At 41.7% G+C, this 22404-nt stretch overlaps 1 protein-coding gene across 3 annotated transcripts; it reads right to left on the bottom strand.

Moving 5' to 3' along the window:
- Nucleotides 1–447: 447 nt before the first annotated feature.
- On the bottom strand, nucleotides 448–16371 carry INSIG2 (insulin induced gene 2). 3 transcript variants are annotated; one of them, XM_075001655.1, is made up of 6 exons: nucleotides 16262–16371; nucleotides 11920–12245; nucleotides 8558–8682; nucleotides 5334–5500; nucleotides 4253–4352; nucleotides 448–3201 (listed from the first exon to the last, which is right to left on the bottom strand). In XM_075001655.1, the coding sequence occupies exons 2-6, from the start codon at nucleotides 12161–12163 to the stop codon at nucleotides 3160–3162; spliced, it is 678 nt and encodes a 225-aa protein (XP_074857756.1). In that variant the 5' UTR covers nucleotides 12164–12245; nucleotides 16262–16371; the 3' UTR covers nucleotides 448–3159. The 3 variants fall into 3 exon arrangements, with proteins under 3 accessions (XP_074857756.1, XP_074857757.1, XP_074857758.1); XM_075001656.1 differs by lacking the exon at nucleotides 16262–16371 and adding an exon at nucleotides 12364–12711; XM_075001657.1 differs by lacking the exon at nucleotides 11920–12245 and having other exon boundaries at nucleotides 16262–16296.
- Between the last annotated feature and the right edge of the window lie 6033 nt (nucleotides 16372–22404).

Raw genomic sequence — 22404 nt, 5'->3', positions numbered from 1 at the left:
AATGTGGCCACTTCAGCATTAACCTCACCCATTTCAGACCACCTATAAATACATTATAATACATGAGTCCCATTACGGATTCTTAGAATACCCTGCATTTAACCCCTTTTCCATCTTATAATGACCATTTATTCCCGACTCATTATTTTTCTCTCTCTTGACCAATTTTAACTTGTACTGCTTACTTGTATATATTCTCCCATCCAACCAGCTTTCAGATCAAAGATGTCAGAATTTTAAAGGCAACCCAGTACCCAAGTAGTGTTAGAATCACTGTTGATTTAAAGCTCACTCCTTAATTAGTAATCCTGTTTTAATCTGTTAGTTTTTAACAGGGAGATTGTGAAACCATCATGTGAGCTCTCCAGCTAAAATTAGCATATGGATCACCTGTGCTTCCATATAATTATGATTATTACTTAAAAATAAACCTGTCAAAAACAAGATTGTAATTATATTTAATATATATTTTGTTTTTAACAGACGTAAACAGCATAGACCTTACAACTCATACTTAGTGAAGAGTTTATAGTGCTAATAAAGTTATATCTAAAATATATCTTTTTCATTCTATACTGCATGTTTTGAAGACAATCTAATATTTGGTTGAAAATATGGCATACAAGGTTTTCATCTGGCAGCAATTTATTTTAGTCAAATAAGAATTAAAAAAATAACATCTATAAAATAAAAGAGACCGCCCAAGTGCATTTTGCATAACCACCTTAAAGTTTCAAACACGAAATTTGGAAAGTAGCTAGCCGACAGTATATTTCAAACCTTTTTAAATGAATGTGACTTTAAAATGTTGCAAAGTGGGTGCCACCAATGAACAACCACAAGGAATTTTACTGTACATTTGTATATACATGTCCTGTTCTCAAAAGGATGTAAACCAATAGATAGAAGACCTTATTACTAAGCAAATAACAAGAAATTACTTATCTCCAGTTTTACATACACAGTGGTCACCATTAAAGCCCTGGAGTCTGAGGTACCACATTATTTATTCACAACTACTTAAAAATTCTGATCAATATCTCTGCTTTTATGCCAATCACTGATTTTTTTATGAATACAACCCTGTTGAAGATCTGATCATGCAGTCCTTGCTCATACCATCATGCAACTGAAATCATTTGCATGAGTAGGGAATGCAGATCATGCCAAATGATTTAAAAAAAAAAAATAACAAGTTCCTAGTGAAATGCCAGCAACTGAAGATGGAATTACAGACTTCATGTATGCAGTATCCAAGGTTGCATTATTTATAATGGCCCTGATGGAGTAGAAACATCCCTAAGCAGGAGTGCGCTTAAGCATGCGTTTAATGTAGCTTACAGGAATGGGTGTGCTTAAATACTGTCCTGAATTATGGCCAAACTCAAAATGTGCATGAGGCACTGAAATGTCATGGAGCTGTAATAAGCCAATGAAAAATATGGAGCTGCTGAACTGAGATCTCTGCATATCATTTGCTTACTTAAAAATTGCAAAAGCTTTGTTTGTGCAAAAAGTTTTTCCTTCTAGTGACCATTTGTTTTGCTACCTTCTATTGGAGGCATTTCACTGCATATGTTATTAACTTCAGATATAAGCACACAATACTCAGAAAAAACTGCCTAGTTCAGGCTTCATTTACAATACATACACAGACATTATTATTTATTAAAACATATCTAAACAAGTATTTCTTCTTTGGACCAATTTCAGCCTCCTTACGTGACTATAACGTGTTTTAAAAATCTTTCATAGAAGATTAAAATGTCAATCATTTAAATGCAACAAAAGAGCTTGTTTAAACATCAAGACAGTGACAGAAGTGAAGACAGAGGTGTGACATTTCAGGCCAAATTCACAGCTGGTGCAGACAGTTGGGGGAGGAAGAGGGTGATGTCTGTTTGCAGCAAAGTTGAGTTTGTCCTATAGTCTCATGGGAGAAGTACAAAGCCAAAAAGGGAAAGTGGATGTAAGCCCAAAAATCTGGGCTAGATTCCAACCAACATACTGCCAGAAGGAAAACTGGTTAGTGCAATAAAGTAGGTCTTGGAAGACCTGGGATCAAGTCCCTGCCTTGCCACAGACTTCCTGTGTGACCTTGGGCAAGGTACTTATACTCCCTGTACCTCAGTTCCTTAACTATAAAATGGGACATACAGTACTTTCCTATTTCCCAGGGTGAGTAGTGAGAATGAATATATTAAAGATGTGGAGATGCTCATATTACACAAATGGGGCCATACACATACCTAAAATAGAACCTCCCTTACCAGCCCCCTGCCCACTATTCTCACTGACTTCAGGCAGACTAGTAGAGTAAGGTATTACTCAGCATGACTACTTGTGTCAGAATCTAGCCCGAGATGGCACAGGTCTTCATTAACCAGTAGCATGGCTGTGATTTGGTTAAGGGAAAACAACAGGTTTCGAAATGAGTCTTCAATTTCCTTTTTCATTTTTCTTAAGATTTTATAGCATCAGCAGTTTCTGTTTCCAAGTTCACTAGAGATTTCCTAATAACATATCATTTGGAGACAGATACTAGGGCAATGAGAGATGGCATGGAGGCAGCCAATATAAACCTATATAAGTTTTATTTTATTTTTATTTTTATTTTTTTTAACTAAAAAGTGATTAGCACATTTTTGGGCTTAACTTGGTTTCCTTATTGACATCACAGCTCACCTGCAACTCATTCCAGCACAGTACATAATAAATATACCAGCTACCAGCATGACTTGCAGTATCTTCCGCCTTAATTCTGACTTCTCCGGTTTTTTCTAAACTATCAAAAACTTCAATTTCACAGATTGCCTAGAAAAACTGAAGTCGAATTTTCAGCTACACGATACTGTTTGGCACTGTAACATTGTGGAAGAAGATGGTAAAACAAGTTTAGAATGGTAAAATAACTGAATCTTGTCTATAAACAAATATTGTCAGATATATTGCATACAAGTGTTACTTCACAGTAATCAGACACTGAAGTTTCTAACAGACTTACAGAAGCAGCAATCACAGATTGCAGTAAAGTTTACCATTCAAAGGGAGAAAAATTGCATTTTGGCAATTTTAAAGTCAAAATGTTCCTTATAGCATGTTCTTCCAAAAGTTGTTTGTCATATAGTTTTCTGTAGAAAAGATGCTTTTTGCTTTTCCTCAGTCCTGGTGAGACTTTTCTGCAATGACTTTGCATTCATACTGCAAAACAACCAAAGAAAGTGATAATTATCTGAGAAAAAGGCTTTATACAATTAAGCTCTGACTGAGATAAGTAGCTATGAAAGACAGAGATTTACACAGTAACTGGAACAATAGCTCTGTCCACTCTTTCTACAAGATAAGTTCACGCCCCAAAACTCCCACACTTTTCAGGTTATCTTCATAGCCTACAGTTCTGTAGTAAGCAGATTTTATGCACACTGTATGCATGGAGTACCAGCATTCTGGGACTCCTTGTATAACTAAATAGTACCTAAGTACTGTATATTAGCAATTAACTCAGAGCCTTTCCAGCTAGTTTTCCCCAAAACATGGTGTTCCTGTTTAGACTCTTATCCTGCAAAGGCTTGAGGGCATATAGAATAAAGTGAGCACAATGAAACAGGGAACCCTTTAGGATATGTTGGGCACACAGCATCACACAGAACTTCTGTTGGGGGCAAGGACACACTGACCAGATTGAAAAACACTGCCTCTGGAGTCCCATCTCAGTCCACATTTGCAATCTGAATTACAGTAAACCCCCAAGATACTTAATGTGACTGCTGCCCCTGACAGGAGCGCAGAAACTGCTCCTGTCAGGCGAGGCAGTGACTGGGCTGCTGCCCCTGACAGGAAAGGCTTCCCGGCTCCTGTCATGGGCGGCAACTGCTCCTGCCAGTGGCTGCAGCCAAGAGTCAGGCTCTCAGCTGCTGCCACTAACAAGAGCAGGGAAACTGTTGAGGGAACTAGCCCCTGGTAAGTTTCCCAGCTCTGCAAGTGGAGTGGAGCAGGGAGCCATGCTGATGCCTGGTCCCCAGCTCCCCTTCACTCGCTAGAGTCAGGAAACTGACGAGGGCTGGTGCCCCCATCAGTTTCCTGGCTCCCTTGAATTGTGTGGGAAATTTGACTTACACCGGGGTTGTGAGAAGTTGGGGGGTCTAGTGTACCGGCTGGTGTTTAACAGGGGAGAGTGGCATGCACGAAGACATCAGTGAATTTCTTAAACTAGACAATATAAGCTCAGTACCAAAAAAAAACCCTAACTTACCATTGCCAGCTGCCTACCAATGTTCCCCACAGTAATACCACCAGCAAAAAATATACAAGGTAACCAGGAACGAACGTACAGGAAATCTGGAGAAGTATATCTAGAAAGGAGTATTAATTTGTATTATTACCTGTTTGCTGCCAACATTGAACTTAACCCTCTACACAGTTGCTTCAAAAAAATGAACACTTTTAAACACAGAGCCAGGTGCATAGTTAAATATGTATATGGGAAATAGATTAGCCTAACAGTACACACACACTTGTAGAAGAAAGTTTGATTTCTTACTGCAGCTATCAAATCTGCTATCCATCCATTCATTTAGTCTAATACAGTAATCCCGCAGCATGCGCGATTTTGACTTGTGCTTAACTCGCATTAACGCGAGTTAAATGCAAATCAAAAGCACTCCAACCCCCAGCTCGCCCAGCTGGGGGAGAAGCCCCTGCAGCAGTGGCTGTTTGCCTGCCAGGCACCCCCAGTTGAGAGAGCCTGGTGGGTAGAGCTGCTGCAGCGCAGTTTCTCCCAGCTGCGAAGGCCGGAGAGAAGCTGCACCTGGCTCCTACAAGCCCAAAGGAGCCAGGCTGCCACCTAGTTAGCAGCTCCCCCTGAACTTATGTGCAATTCGAGTTATGCGAGGGTGTGAAGGAATGCAACACTCGCATAACTCGGGGACTACTATACCCTTTCTCTGTTTGATCTAGTTTGTTTTGCTATTGGTATTGTATGTTTTACAATTCCAAATCAAAACCTCAGTCTTACACCCACATAAACATTCATATGAATAGTCCAATTAAAGTAAAGGTATCCATGTGTTTAAGCAGTGGGGTTTTTTTGCCATTACTTGCCGGTACTGAGTACCAGCACATTGGTAGCCCCAGCCATGGGACTGGCCGGAGAAAGGAGGCAGTAAACTGGCCGAGTACCAGCACCACCCCCCCCACACCCTTTCGTTTAAACAAAAAAGGCATTGGGTTTAAGTATTAGTATGTTCAGGGATCAAGTTAAGTCAGTCTGACTTTTAATGTTCTTGTTTACTAATCTAACATGAATAACACTTAACTGTTAGAAAAATACTTACTGGTAAACCCCATTGTAGACCAGAAACTGTGATACCAAGGTGGCCAGAAAAGCAATTCCTATTCCAAGACCAAAGCCACTTCGTGATCTATCAAATGTCCACCACAGTCCAATTGAAAGTGCAGCTAGTGTAAGAGACAATTGTATGTTGTTGGCAAAATCCACCTTCTGTGGTCATTTGTTAAGGATCAGTTTTAAAGAGCTGTTAGACCTGAGAAATAACATACTCCTACATAACAAATGTAATTATCTAGTTCTTTCATAGGCACAGGTCTCTCTATTTCATACAACTAATTGGAATGTGAATCCTATAATAATTAAAATGATTAGCCAAGAAGAGTACTGAATTAAAATGCTGTTTTATATTTAGACTATTTGTAAAGCCAACAGTGTTGTCTCAGCACAAGATTAGACACCTAATAAGCAGAATAGTAGATTTTTGGACAGCTTTAGTATAAAAATATTACTGCATCACGTTACTCTTTTAATAATCTGTGCTTTAAGCCTTAAATCTAGCATTAAATTTGCAAAATGCCATACATGTTATGCTGTAGTTTACTGAAATAAGGCCATTTGGAAAAACAAAAGCTATATCACTATTGCATGCTTTCAATTAGCATAGTATTTTTATCCAATAAAATATTTATTAAGAATCAAGAAACCTACAGCAGTGCAAAATGAAAATACATAGCATGATCAAAATACTCAAGTGAGTCAATGTGGAACATCAGTTACATCAGCTTTCAATAATATAATAAATTGTGAAAGATCAGTTACATTAACTTTAAGTAATACAATAAATTAATAATCACATGAACTTTTGTGGCATTTACCCCCTTTGAAGTGCTTTAAAAATATTAACAAATTCAATTTCACAACATTTCTATAAGAAAGTACCATTAAAGAGAAAATGCTAACATTCATAAGAATAAACTTTCAATTAAGGGATGATAATTTTATAGATAAAACCACAGGAATCTACTGGCCCAGAGGAAGATCTAGTGGAGAAGTCTAAAAGGAAGTGGCATAAATTGGATGGTAACAGACATAATGACAAACATAAGAACACCAATACCAAAGTCAGACCAAATCTGGAAAAGTCTAAGATCCTAATGCTGCTTTTTGAAGGTGAAATGATCTGAAGCCCAAACTTTCTGAGAAGCCTCTTAGAACAATAACAGAGAGGAAGCCGTGCTAGTCTATACACTATCAAAACACAACGCAGTCAAGTAGCACTTTAAAGACTAGCAAAATAGTTTATTAGGTGAACTTTCGTGGGACAGACCATAGCGTGGTCTGAAGAAGTGGGTCTGTCCCACGAAAGCTCACCTAATAAACTATTTTGCTAGTCTTTAAAGTGCTACTTGACTGCTTTCTCTTGGAACAAATTAGAGTTGCTACACTCAGAATAGCTATGAAAGATATTAAACACATCAGCTATGTCTTCACTAGAGAATTTTGTTGACAAAACTCGCAGAGCGTCCACACTAAGAACGTGTTCTGGCGACATACTGCTGACAGAACTCAGCACTTTTGTCGACAGCCTTCTGCCTCTCCCCCATAAGGCAGAACACCTTTCTCAACAGAATCTCTTGATGAAAAAGCCGTGTGGACGTTTCAGGGGGCCCTCTGTTGACAGACAGGGCTTCCAGGTCACCGGGCAGCCCTGTCTGCTATACTTCTCGTTGGCCGTTGTGTCAAGAAAGCGGCTGGGCAGTCTGGCCACTCTGTCGCCAGAGCAGATCAACAGAGTGATCCGCTTTCATGTGTGCCCACGATCTGTTGACAGAAATTTTGTCAGACGATCTCTTCCAACAGCAACTTCTGTCAACAGATCACTCTAGTGTTAGACACAGCCATGGAATGGCTGATAGTAAACTGTTGAAAATAATCCAACTTGTGGGGATTTCACCACTCAAATTTTCAAGAAACAAGCCTGAATTTATTAGGGTCCTGTACATAAAGGTGCCCACTCTCAGGGGATAGTTGGGAACCAATGTCATCTAGAGACCAGGAGGATACTTCTTTGAATAAAGGAGAACTGAGTCCTGCAATGTGAGATTAGCAGGATCATAAATTTGATGGTTCCAACTTTTGTCTGCACGTTGGATATGACTGCAGAAAAAGAACAACATACATCCAAAATTCAGACCACTTGAATGGGAATGCAGCCCATTTTCCATGACTTTCTTTGATATCTCATTTCATCCATTCTCCCTTTTCTGGTTCTCTTTCAGCTGGAAACAAGAAGGATACCAGCACCACATGGCCAGGGAGTCTGCACCAAATCACCAGCTAGTCTCTGCAGAAAACAGTCTGCAGCCTGAGGCTACCGATGAAAGAATGACCCTTTTAGAAATGCTGAATTTTCATTTTAATTTCTTTTCTTTGAGTCTGGGTTTGATAGATTAGTCACTTGCCTTAACTTAGAGGGAGGCACAAAACACAATGACACAAAACACATCTGCTCACAGAGTTGCCCATGAGGCACCACAGTCCCATCTGAGGATATATTTTATCCATTGGTCTTCTGGGACTCACAGTTCCTTCATCCAGGGCTGGTGTTAGTTTACTGTACAGATGTACATGGATTTTTCTGAATTTAGCAGAAAACAATACGTTGCACTTCATACCACATTGACTCACTTGTCACTTCCCTCCTTTCTGCATATTCTAAGACGTCACTTAGCCTATTTGCATCTCAGCCCCATATGTAAAATAGGGATAATAATGTTTAGTCACCTTTGTATAATGCTTTGAGATCCAATATTATTTCCGAATATTATTTCCAACCATTTTTCCCATATTTATCAAAGTGCACATTCTTCAATGCTGATGATGCATGTGACATTTTCTCTTTACAACTACAACCAATAGTTACAATAAGTGCAAAAAGGACACCCTTAACAATTTCTCAGAGCATATACTCCTTTCCTATATCTACCTGAATAACTCTAAAAGAGAGGCAAATTTCTGTTAAAAAGCAAGAGTGATATATTTCAGTTTAAATGGTATTGCCAAAAACTTATATGCATGAACTTCGTAAACGAGTGCAGCTACTGATATTTCATTTCAGTTTTAACCCTAACCTACATTGTGCATGTCCTTCTTCAAAACTTTGCACATCAGGGTCTAAAAATAGTTACATTGTGAGCAACTATTTAACCTTTGGTTTCCCAGAAACTAATTTGTTTCTGCAAATTTCACTATCACACAAAAGGATACAGCACTAGCATGATTTATCCCCACAAAGACTGCTACACAACGCATTACACTGGACCACTCTCTCTTAAATTTATGTGGCTCTCCCAGATGTTTGTCCATGCAGGGATACAACAACCCAATCACAGCTGTGGAAACATGAAAGAAAAATTAACAATTTCAGCATTTGCTATATTTAGTTGTACAAGAGACATTCTAGACCCAAGACAGCTCTGCAACCACAAAGACAAATATTTTTCAAACACTATCAAGATTTAAATATAAAATTAAAAAAAATGCACTTCAGATTGTTTAGGCCCCAAATGTAAGTTATGAAAAGGCTACCTTAAAATTTAATGAGAACAGCTATATATTTGTAATTTAAAATTCCCTTGCAGCGCCTTCAGCCACAGCAACATTGTGATGGTTGTTAATACCAGGCAGACACAAAAACAAACTGAAGTAGAACTTTCTAAAATTTTGTTAGTACTTTTGCCTTACTCACTCACTATTCCATAGTTCCAGCTGTGATGAACATTGCCACCCCAGCTCAGAAGCACCAGTGCAAATGCTGTTTAAGATGATTCTGTTTTATCTTGTAAGGAGCAGGGGAGGGGTTCAGGTGTCAGCTTTGAACACTAACACGTATGGCCTACCAGTAGGTTGGATGCATCTCACAGGAGATGTTTTCCATCTTTCAGAAAGGAATCTGATCTACTGGCTTTAAGAAATAAATGAAAAACCAATAGTGAAGCAGCATCAGAAATTGCCACATGACCAAAATTCTAGCTGAAGATATGGGACCCCGCTGACAGCAAACCATGGCAGATGGAAAAATTCTGCAAATAGCACCGATGGATGGCTACAAAAGGTCTCTTCATTTATGTCTTTAGGATGAGTTACCAAGGTCTAATGCCTGGGGGGGGGGCCATTCAAAAACATTGCGGTTTTGCATATCTGTTTACTGGGGATGATGGACTCGGGGAAGACATACTCCTGAGAGATATTAATGTCAATTAGGTTGGGTAAGTATGGGGAGCAGAACAACACATTAATTATCCAGCAATTTGTCTTGAGTAGGTTGCAAACAGTATTCCCTCAGGTAGCCCTTGCACATTAGACAGACAACAGCTGGAGAGGAAGAACTGGGAAACATTCCTAGGAAGAACCACTGTGGCATTTATGGCCAGAGGAAACTGACTAAGAAGTAAGAACATGCAATTTTGTAAGTCAGTTTCAGCATAAAAGCTCAACTTGTCGCCTCAAGACTGTGACAAAGCCTGAAGCTCAGAATTTCCTGGTAAACAGTTTGTAGGTATGTAATGGTCTCAATTGCTTGCTAAGAGGCTGACACTGTTGCAAGTGGGACATTGTCACTTCAACCCCAGAACAAATCTTTTAGGTAGAAACAAATAGAGTAGACTGAACTGAAAATAGTGCAGAATCATGGTGTGTAACTAAATGAGAACAGTGGACATAGGTAGGTAAGCCTCTTCCACTCCAACATCTTGGTGCATAGGTCACTGATGCCCAGAATCCCCTCTCCTGGGCATACTGCTGACCTTTCAATCTTTTCAATCTTTCTCCTCTCCTCTTGGAGGCCTCATGGACACACAATGCCCATATTACTAACACAGAATTATATAAAACTAAATCTATGCATTCTCTTTTAAAAGCAGAGATCATTCTTACTGTAAAAACATTTAATAGATGTGCTCTTGGTAGCTGAGCCCTGCTATAAATAGGAAAGAAAAAAAATCTTATGAGCTGGCCCAATCAAACTGCTCGATCAGTAAATAAAAACCCTCATGAGTTCTATGTCAAGACAACCAATTTAAGCACAAATATATATGCAGCAAATTCAGGGTACCATAGCAGCCAGATTAGAGGGTAAGAGCTGTGTTAGACAGGCAACTTACAGATACAAGAAGTAAGGAACTGACCAAAATATTCCAAGTAGAGCAAAAATAAAATAGGCATATTGTGACAGCTGTTTAGACAGTTTCCTCTCAAATTAGGCTCCTCTCTGAAATCTGTGGTGAAATGATTCAACATCATACCCAAAAAAAAAAAGGTAATCAGATAAATGACTAGGCTTAAAATTACCTTTAGCATGATACCTGAATTGCCCAAAAGCCCAAAGGTACGTTTTCCAATTTGTATTACTACCTTCAAAAAGGCAAATCAAGTTCAAGGAAGACCGTCTTCAAAGTAAAAGGTTTACTTATAACAGAATTCCCCCATCCAAGAGCTCAGAATAATCCACTGGTGAAGTGTCATAGTGACCCACGGTAAAGCCTTACACTGAATTCTGAAGCCCAAGGTCTGTCAGACTTCTAAAGGGAGCAGATTTCAGAGGACACTCATGGCTAAGAATGTACCACTGACATGAAGGAACAAGACAGCACTTGTACATATGCCTCCTTAGGAGATTGGGCATGTGTGAGCAATAAAAAAGCAGTGGCCTGCCAGGGTTAGCCTTCAGCAGGCCAACGCCCATGTATTTACCTATGCCTCTGCAAGTACTGGACAATCGCAGCTGTTGTTGGCCACAGATTGCCACTTGCAGCCAATCGGAGCATCTGGAAGCAGTATCCTAGTCCCCACCCTTTCTGGCTGCTTCCCTTGCCACGAATGGAAATCCACAGCCAATGAGAGCTGTGATCGCCCAATACCTGCAGAAGTACAAATATAGAGGTGGGGGCCCACCAGGAACTAAGCCTGGTTGAGCAGATCTGGCCCATGGGCCAGTATTCACACACTCCTGATACAGGGGCATAACTTGATTCCCAATCACGTGGAGCTTTATAAATCTAAACCTGCCCCTTGACCTGGACTCAGAAGCAAGCAGGAAGGTGGGGACAAAAATGGCATAGTCTAATTACAGCTTAAACCAGGCAAGGCAAACCACTCCAGGCTGCAAAATCTGAGATTTCCAAGTTCTTTGCCAGCTGCTCATAAAGGGCATGGCAGTAATCCAGCCTCAAGGTTACAATCGTATGGATTTTTGTGGCTTGCGAAACTTTGCTTTCCTAATCCTGAAGACAGAGCCTGATCTTCTGAATGAAGCGTTCCGCACAGCAGGGCTCAAACTAGATAGTATTTAATCCAGTCACAGTGCAGGGGACTGGACAAGACCTATCAAGCTCCATTCCAATCTTACATTTCTTTGGTCTATGATTCAATCTACAACATCTGTAAAATGTACAAAGATCTTTTGGGGGTAGGGAAGAAGGAAACACATAGATTGGAAAGGCAGCAAGATTTGATCCAGAATTTTAAATTTTCCACATTTTTCTACTTATGGAGGATATTTAATTTCCTCAAATCCCATTTCCCGCTCCCATTCACAAAACATGCAAACAGTTGGCACCTTCAGACCTTACCTGAAGCTGTGCCACAGCAAGGCGGTACCCACCAAGCTGAAGAAAAGATGCTTGTGATGACATCTGGTGGAAAGAGCGTGACATTTCTCTGAATCTGTAGCAAGTTTAATACTAAGGCAAGAAACACGCCAATAAAAAACAGCACTATTCCACGAATCACCAAGTTCATGCCATGACTGGTTACAGACGAAATGTATGGCCCACACTTTTTTGGTAGGGTTGGCGCTGCATCGCTTTCTGCCATGACGTGCTAGACAATATCCACCAATGTGAATGGGAAGGAGTCACTTGCAGTCAGTATTTTAATTTAGGATGTAACCCAAACCCTGCGAAAACAACCAGACAAGGCTGAAAAAAAGACACTTTTTAGCAGAAAAAAAAAAAGCTGTTAAAAATATTAAAAAGAAGTTAAGCTTTCCTGAATTTGCAGAAAATATAATTTACCTTTTGAAGAAGGCAAACCTCAGTAGACCTAGCTCTATGTGCAACACAGCTATCGCGGTTCTGTCTGCAATAATGTGTTAAGCTGATGAAAATGCTGCAAAAATGCTGCAAAAAATAAAGTTAAAACAACAGCTTACGTATTTGGGGAGTAGGAGGGAACAAACATGAGAATGAGTGGAACTGTATGGCTGATGATGTCAGACCACACGAGGCAAGAGCAGGAAATAAAAACTGTACACGGGAGGACATGCTTGCTTCAGAGAAAACTGAGATTTTGATGACTGATGTGCAAGAAGACAATGAAGTGGTAATCAGGGAGTATGCAACTCAGAAAAGAAGGAGGCATCTAGTTTCAAGGCAGCTGTAGAATTACATGTCTTTGATCTTCGAAAGGAGCCAGTAAAAAGATCACAGTGTGCACTAGGAAAATGAAATTTTAGAAAAAAAAAATGGCACGGTGGAGTCAGCAGCCTTTGTAATAACTGAGAAAACGTGATTCTGAAACCTAGAAGGGCACATAACCCATTATACAGACATTCTCATGAAGCAACCCGGGTGTCATTAAACTTGTAACTGCGTGTTAAGAAAAATTATCCTCAGCTACAAAACAAACAGAGCAAAGACATAACAAAACCTCCATCTTCCCAGGAGGATCAGAAGACTCCATACATGCCTGACTAGACAAATGCTAGATATGAATGGGACAATCTTTTTAAAACCGTCAATTAAAACTATGGTTTTACATGGCTTCAACATCACATGCACGTCGGACATGGACAGTTTAGCCCCCTGAAATGCTGAAGAATAAAAACATTGTTTTTAACTTTGAAACTGCCAAATTGGTGGCCGCTTTCAACAATTCATATTCATGGGCACGGGGACAGAGAGAAGTAGAAGCCTCCTCGTTTCCCCATTCCAATCCTTGACCAATGGATACATAAGATGCAGTCTCATGGTGTACAGCCACAAAAGCAAGGTGGAGGAGCACTCTGTCCAGCAGGGCACCCGCTTGGGCACAGCAGAAATTTTGAAAGAAATTACAAGTGGGAGAGATACCAAAACTGAAGCACACTGTCTCTAAGGCTATATTAATACAGGTTAAGCCACAACCAACAACTTCAGAAAGTTAAGAAAAATGCGCACTTCAGTGCTGTTGTATGCTTATTAGTCAGGCAGAAACCCACACATTCTGAGGGGTCACTACAGAGGCCACATTAAAAGTATTGCCTTAACCATATAGGACGACTCATTTTTTTTTGTTGTTGTTGGGGCGGGGCATCAATTTGCTTACATGGACAGTTATAATTACTCCATCAGGACTGTTCACTGTGGGCATGCTGTGCTATGTCAAGGCTTTGGGAGCCATGAGCAGTAAATATCGCCTGAGATGTTTTTTTTCCAATCGCTGCAACATCTCCAATAGGAAAACCACACTGAATCTGCTCCAAAGTTTACCAGTTAAGCCAGTGGTGGGGATGTAGCCTGTGGGCTACATCTGGACTGCGGCTTGTCTGGATCTGGACCCCGACATTCACAGCTCCCCTCTATAGCATCTGGCCTGTGATGGGGTTGGGGGCACAGAGACCCAGGCAGCGTGGGCCAGATCAGGAAAGCTGGGGCCAGATCCAGACTGCAGGCTCGGGCAGGGGGGCAGGGAGACCAGGAAGCAGCTCCAGGCTCTGCTGCCACTCCTGGGGGTGCGGGGGGGGGGGGGGGTAGCAGCAGCAGCAGCAGCAGCAGCAGCTTTGGCAGTGCACATGGAGGCTGCATACCGCTGCTTTGATTGGCTGGAATTCTGGCCAGTCACAGCAGTGGGAGACATTGCCTGGAAGCAGAGGGAGAAGGCGCCATGTGCCTCTGGGTGAGCAGGTCAGCTGCACCCCCATCGCCCAGACTCCACGACCACTCGTGCACCTTCCTCTCATCCAGACCCTCACTCTCACTCCCTTCCTGCATCCTCCCTCCCACCCAGCTCCTGCCCCCTCCCTCCCAAATCCCTCCCCCCAAACCCTCCACCACCTCACACCCAGACCCCACACCCCTCTGCTGGCCAGACTCACACCCACACCCTGCTCCTGGCCCTCCCTCCCAGATCCCTCATCCCCACCCTGATCCCTCCCTTCCAATCCCCACCCCCCCACACCCTTCCTTCCACCTAGACCCCACACCCTCAGCCTGCTCCTGTGCCCCCTCTCGCCCTGATTCCCCACTTTCTGCTCACTCCTACACCCTCTCTCCTGCTCAGTTCCCCCCAGTTCCCAGCCTGCTCCTGCACCCTACCTCCTGTCCAGACCCCATAGCCCTGGCCCCCTTAAAGACCACATCAGCGAGGGTTTATTTGTGTGAATTCCACAAACAAACTACTCTTATGCAATACACAGATGATATGTAAACCATGGTAAGGTAGAAAAGAAAACTGAGTTTCTTAAGCTAAAAATCTAGCACCAAAGGGACAGACTCTTGAAATGAAAAGCTACTTTTACAACACCAATGGCGTTTTCTAATGTAGAAAAGGACAAAGATTCCTTCAGGGCATTAAAATCCAGGAACTTCGCCTCCAGTTTCCCCCAAATCAATAGCGCCTGAGGCTAAGGTGGTTAAACCATGCAGTCTCCCACCCAGCAGTACACAAAGGAGTGATGGGGCCATCATGTCTGATTTACTTTACACTCACCCCATGGATCAGGAACCCAGTTTGTAGCTGAGTGAATCGCAAGTTGCCTTTTTGTGTGACATTAAGTTATACTTGAACCTAGGACGACCTTCTGGATTGCAGTCAAGCGCCTTAACCACTCACTCACCCACCACACCACACATAGATTCCCCTGTTTCACCCTTACTGGCCTGGCAAGTCTCATTCATTTGGAAGGAGACTCTGTGAGTCATTTTGGATTAATCTTGAGGCTCTCTTTTTCTGTAAGCCGGCGTAGTCTGACAGCCCTGGAAAGCGACAACCCAGAAGAGACTCAGGACACGACAACAGCAATGCAAGCTTCCGCACCACAGCCTGCCAGCGTGGCCCTGGTGAGTATCAAAACAAAACATCAGTCATGTAGCACTTTAAAGACTAACCAAATAAATGTATTAGGTGATGAGCTTTGGTGGGACAGACCCACTTCTTCAGATCAGAGTCTGTTTGGGTAAGGCTATGATCTGAAGAAGTGGGTCTGTCCCACCAAAGCTCGTCACCTAATAAATTTATTTGGTTAGTCTTTAAAGTGCTACATGACTGCTGTTTTGTTTTGATACGCCCTGAAAACACAGACTAACACAGCTATCTCTCTGGCACACATTCAGAGATAAGAGTGTATCTAGATGCCAAGGTAAATTCAGGCCTTCCCGAGTCTGCCAACCATAGCATCTACTGGGAGGGGTGGGTTTTTCTGAGCCATAGCCCTTGTCCAAAGACCAGCACACTCACTGCACGGATGACACCCCTCCACTATCAGACAGCAACGCCTCTGCCAGAGCCTGAAACTGGGCCCAGACCGAAGCCGGGCATTGGCACTAATCGCTGGGGGCCAAACGCTGCCCTTCGTCAGGTGCCCTGAATTCCTGCTGAGGGCTTGTGTGCCAGGGGGCAGCATTTTGAGCCCTCCCCATGTGTACGGGGCACCTTGCCGCATAGTCCCGCCTGGGGGGGTGTTCACTCCCTAGGCTCCCGCCTGCAGACAGCGTTGGAAGTCATTCCCTCGGGAGGGGGAAGGGTTTAGCAGTGAGACACCCCCGCCTAGATGGCGGGAGGGGGGTAGGGCGGCTCTGCAGCTTCTCTGCCCTGTCCCAGCTGCACCCCCCGAGGCACAGTCCTTGTCCCTCCCGCGCGCTGCTCCATGTCTTCCTCCCCGCCACTCCCACTGCCCAGCCCCGGCGCCAGTGTCGCCACAGCTCCTTTACTCACTCTGCCTGCGCCATCTTCTCCCTCCCCTGCCAGTCTCCGCCTTGCGCAGGCTCCACGGCTCTCAGCTGGGCTGCGGCGAACAGCTGACTCGGGGCACCAGGGATTCCGCGGGGCAGGGCCGGCTGCGGCGGAGGTCGGGGCACTGGGGCTTCCGCGTGAGAGCAGCAGGGTCCTGGCAGAGCTTCCCCGTCGGTCGTGGGGTAATGCTGCAGGAGGCGGGCAGCCAACTCCTGTCCCTAGGGCGGGCGGGCGGACAGGCGAGGCGTGCCGAAACCGAGCGAGAGAGATTCCGGGCCGGAGAGCAGAAAGAGAGTGCCACGTGTTATTGCACAGAGCGCGGGGAGCTGCACGCCGCGAGCCACGGCGGCAATAAAGAGGAAAGAGGGAGCCGAATAGAACGGCCAGAAGAGGCAGTTAGAGAATCAAATAAACAGGGGGAGGAGGAAGCCAAAAAAAAAAAAACAAAAAACTCCGAGGAGAAAAAGCGGTGGTAAAATAGAACTAAAGGGAGGGAGGGAGGGAGGGAGAAATTACTTAAACTTTGCAGAATCAGGCATGCAAAGAAATGCAACGTCGTATACAGTCAAAAGACTGAAAAAAGAGCGAGAAAGAATGATAAACCGCAGTGAGAAATAATCTGCAACCGTTAAAAGTTGCTCAAACCCTGATCCTTCAAACAGTTACGCAAGCCCTTATCTTTACTCCCCCTGTTTTATTTTAAACCTCGCTTTGGTAACTTCAGTTTAACTGGATTTTTTTAAAAATGCAGTGTTTAATGATTGAAAAACAATTTGCAGTCTGAATTCTTTGTTCTACCTTGTATTTATTTTTTTATAAAATGACTCTTTACATGCCACCTTTATCTGCATTTTTGTTTGTTTTTCTGTGGATTTGTTTCTACATTGACTTTAGTGGGATTATTACTAAGAGTGTTTTATAAGGATTGGGGCCTATGAAACGAGAGGGGAAAAGGGGTAGGGACTGGGAAGAAATATTAAAATGTAAATAGAATCCAGGCAAAATGAAATACTTACGTGACAGAAAGAATGTAAAAATCGGAAGATTGTTAAAAATGCAAAAATATATTAAAAGATTTCTAAAATGCAGTTAAAAGAGATTTGCAAATAAATAAAACAGCAATATACAAAACAGTAAAATTCAGTTAAATACAACTGGAGTTTCTTTTTAAAATTCTGGCTTTCATTAATCCAACTAATTACCCGAACAGTAGGAAGTGCAAAACTTAAGTCACTTGGTAAAAATATTTTGTTTTCATCTTTTTTGTTTTGTGCTTAATACATTTTACTAACAGCACCAACTCTTGTGATATTAATTTCAAAGAGAACTTAAATTTTTTTGGCCCTTCTCTAACAAAGATCTGTTCACATGCTTAATGTTGTTTAACAGTGTTGTGTTTATGATCTGGACAAAATGAAAAGAAAATACTAATGTAGGAATCCCATTTTTATCACTAATTTGTGGTATCTGTACACTTCCTTGGGGAGGAGTTACAGTGTGAGGCACACAACTTCTGGTAAACTAAGTTAACAACTAGCAGGAAGAACATTCTGAGGCTTGTTATTTATATTTATGAGGAACACCATTGGGAAGGAATGCTATTATTCATTCCATTAGGGTGTTAGTCAATGAACATTCTGTTTATTCTTATTCCAAGTGTATTAAGTACAGGACAATAGAGTTAGAATGCTTGTAAATCATAGTCACTCAGTTCTACTATTGTACTGCAAGAACGTTGCTACATCCATGTTGCAAAATCACTTATCTGATAATTGGAATGAGGGTTGTCATAGCAAATAAGAGTACAAACCCCAATACTATTGCCAGAATAGTGACCCATTAACATGGGATTATTTTATATATCACAGTAACACCCAAAGGCCACAGTCACAACCAGGACCTCATTGTGCTGGAGGATGGACAAATATATAGCAAGAGACAGATCTTGGAGGAAAAATGAAGAAGAGGAAGCACTCACAATCTAATTTAAGGAAAGACACGAGAGATTGTGACGGGTTTATCAAGGAATAGAGTAAAGAAGAAGAAGTTAGTTGTAATAGGAATACATGATTATAAATATGATTTTGGTGTGCAGTTACCTATTTTCAAGTCATTCAATGTTTGTCTGTTTTATACAATAAAGCAGGGGTTAGCAACACTCAGTATTTGTGCCAATAGTGGCACTTGAGCTGCTTTTCATCCACATGCGAGGCAGGAGATCAGTCCTGCTTCTCCTCCCCCACGCATCCTGCACCTTGCTCAAAGCGATTCTGCCTGTGGGTTAATAAAAGAACTAGCTAATGCTACCAAACAACACATAAATGGTAAAACTCTGTATCTTTATTTATTTATTAATGAAGAGGTTGTAAGTAGGACTATTGGTGCCTTTAAAAAGTATCACTGGTACATAGAGGTCAAAAGGTCACATTTTGGTGCTCTGCCTCAAAAATTTTGTTGACCCGTGCAACACAGATTCACAAAATATTTACCTCAGTTATTCCTACAGCCAGCTGCTTTGTATTTTTGTGTGTTGATATTTGACTTCCAAGTTTTGGATTCTGCAAAGCAAAAACAAAAAAAAAAGTGACCTTTTTCCACATAAGATTAACTTTATGGGACGGCTACCTTGGAAAGCAAAGCATCGTAGTGTTACTGCATTTATGGATCAGGTGGTCTATTCAATGAAGTGGACAGAAAGGTTTAAGTCGGTGGCAGGCTAAGTATACATCTACACTACTGCACTGTCATGGTTGATCTTCCAGAATTCGTTTAGTGCATCTAGTGGGGATGCACTAATTCCAGTTTACAGGGTGCCCCCATCAACCATGATACTCCTGCCCTCCCATTGGGAGTAAGGGAAGTCAATGGAAGCACAGGCTTCCATTGATCTCCCTTAGTGGAGATAGTGTGGAAGCCCAAATTAAGGTATGTCAACTTTAGCTACATAATGAACATAGCTAAAATTGCTTACCTTAATTTGAACTTCCCCTATAGTGTAGACCTGCCCTAAATGGCCTTTTTTTGTTAGTCAAGTATGTAAATAGTAAGTAGGGCCATTCCATGGTAGGTAAGCCAGAACTTTGAACTGCAATTCAGTATTGTTAGAGAATTAGAGATGATACTAATGTATATACTTGTATCTTGTTAGGTGTAAGCTATGTCAGAAGATAATTCTTTGCTATTACTATAGCTATTGATACAGACATTAAAAGTAAATACTAACATTTAGATAAATCATGAGTGAAATAATGCCATTGTCTATAACAGTGAAAAGGCCTTTATTTTATAAGCCATATATAGCAAAATAGCTCTACAAAATACTACACAGATCTCCTGGAAAGCCCTCTAGAAAGTTCTCCATCTATGCAAAAAGCCTCTGGAAGATGTTTAGACATATGGAAAGGTAGAATTAAGCAACATTTCCACAGATTTCCTTTAATTTGTCAGCTAAGCCTGCTGTGTCGTGTCTTCTTCAGAAACGGGGCGGATGAAGAACAGGTGGATTCCTGTGACAACTTGGTCATAAGCCAGACCCCCCGACCAATCTAGTCACGCTTATTACTACTTGTGATGCATAATAAAATTATGCTGAAATTAATTTTAAAATAAGAATGACATGACACGTTTCTTTTGTTCCATTAAAGCAAATTGTTTAAGCAAACTGGAGTTATGGAGCCTTGGGGCCCTTTATGTCTGGAGGCCCTGCAGCAACTGCCCCTTTTGACCTTATGTTAATCCACCACTAGATACATGCAAAGATCAGAATGGCTGATGTGTTTTGCAGCCTATGGGAAGCTTGTGATGCACAAAGGGGCTGCACAGTCTGAATGTTTCCAATATCTTGGCAAGAGTACAACCTGTTAAAGATAAGTTGCATAAAATTGGCTTTTCAACAAGGTTGGCATTTCAGAGGCTGAAGCATAACAAAGCAGTAGCAGTGTTAAATTATCATCTCACATCTGTTCTTACACATGAAAAGGATTAGTACTTATCTCACATTATGGACAGAATGTAAAATCCAAGGGATGATATCTGTGGCAGTTTTTGTTTGCTTTATTTGTTTATTTTACTGCTTGCAGTAGGTGCTGGACCATCAGCTCCAGATACTCACGTCCTTTATTTATCTACTGAACAGGTGCAGCATGGACAGTCACAGCTCAAGTTTCCCCACACCAGCCTGCCAACATGTCTCAGAAATGTTCTAGTCTACAAACACATTCAGTCCTTGGCATCCCTGCAGAGAGTAGTACCTAGGGAGTGGTGTGGTGCCAACAATGCTGGTGGTTTCTCTGATATGCAGACCAGCCCATTAGGAACATGACCAAGACAACCTCATTACACCAAACAGCCCCACGCATCATATGGTAGGATTCACGTTTTAAATAATGCCACTGAAATTCTGAATCTGAACGCTGCTAAATTAAGCCCAATCCAGAACACATATAAGTGAAAGGTCTCCTATTTCATTATGAATTCCATTGGACATCCAAATTCCGACAGGACTTAAACAAAACAAAAATATGGGAAATCAATACAGGGAAATAGAATTTTGTCAGAGTATTTTTTAAAGAAAGGTTTGTGTGAATATAAATATGCTAAAACAAGGAGAAAGGTCACAGAAATGAAATTGAAAATCTCTAGACATTGGTAATGCACTTCTGAAGCATCATGGGTGTCTCATTTGGCAATAAAGGCAATAGAAATTAAAATAAGGTCAAGATGAAAGAAGGCAGGAAGAAAGAAGCACATGTCAACCTAAGCAATGACTGGAAGGACTAGAGAATTAAATAAGAAATGCAGCAAATAAAATGGCAACACTGGGGGAAGGAAAGAAGTCTTCCACAAAAGGTTAAAATGCTGGACAGACCTACTGAAAATACCTTGAGTATCCAAGAAATATGACGCCAATGATGGAGATGATTTCCCTGTCCAACATGAGCAAAGATTTTTGGGAACAATCAGCCCTGGTATTAAAATGCAGAGCTCCACTCACTCTGTATACCTATCCCTGAGCATTAAAATCTCATGAGTCAGGCTTCCAAAATGATGAGATTTTTAAAAAATAATACATGTTGGGTTTTTTTTTTGTCTTTTCAGCCATTAGGGTCAGGCTTTCAAGCTCTTCTTGACAAACATGAGAATGAGACATTTATTTTAAAAAACAAGAGCTGAGAATCTCACATAAGCACAAGTTTCCATGAATCTGGAGCTTTAACACCAAATATTGCAAGACTTGCAATAAAATCATAATCGCTGTTGAATACATTAAAATCAAGTGTGTTAGTTAAAATTGTTCTTTATATAGACTGAGAGCTAGTTTATAATCCACACAGAGGTTATGCTTTGCCTACCCAGAGCTTTCAGTGCCTCATTGGTTATTATTTATATTGAGGTTGCATTTAGATGCTCTAACTTGTGTCTGGGCCTCAGTGTCGCCCTTCTCCCTGCAAACACCAACAAGGGTCCCTGAGGCCCTTCTCTTTTTCGCAAAGCCCCTCCCCAGTCCTGACTCTTCCCCCCCAGGTCCCTTCATGAGGGCCTGCAAAGTTTACACTCTAAATAGAACAGTTAGCCATTGAGTGGAGAAAGTAATTACTATGAATCCCATTTTTACAAGGGGAGAACTAAGGTACAAGGAGATTAAGGACCTTGGTCACGAAGTACGTGGCAGAGGAGGGAATTAATTTACCATCTTATGGGCAGGGCTACCCAGTGGGAGGACAACAGAGGTTGTTTGTGCCAAGCCCTCATCTTAGAAAGCCCCCAATGTGGGGGTAAGGGGCAGTTGAACCAAATTTGAGTGAAGTCCCGAAGCACAGGGTCGTGGTGTCACTCAGGTTTTTGCCACTGTCATCAGCAGTGCACAGAGTGACTTGTGTGCATGGGCTGGGCCCAGGGCTTATTGTAACTAACATCAACAAAGTGACCCACCTGACAGAGAGCCCTGAGATAGAAGTACTACTGTGGGGGTTTCGCTGTCCATCTCCAGATTTTCACAATAATGAAAAGTGTATATTTTCAGTATTAGCTTTTCATGTTTTACCTCTTTTTTATGTAAAGTTGCCCCAAGGCTCTGAAATGTACATTCTTTCTGGGGTCTGATTCAACAAGATACTTATGTCCCA

Source organism: Carettochelys insculpta, chromosome 8 (genome assembly GCF_033958435.1).
Source record: "Carettochelys insculpta isolate YL-2023 chromosome 8, ASM3395843v1, whole genome shotgun sequence".
In the NCBI taxonomy this organism is placed as follows: Eukaryota; Metazoa; Chordata; order Testudines; family Carettochelyidae; genus Carettochelys; species Carettochelys insculpta.
Note: the sequence above shows the minus strand (reverse complement) of the source record. Positions and strands in the feature narration are given on the sequence as shown.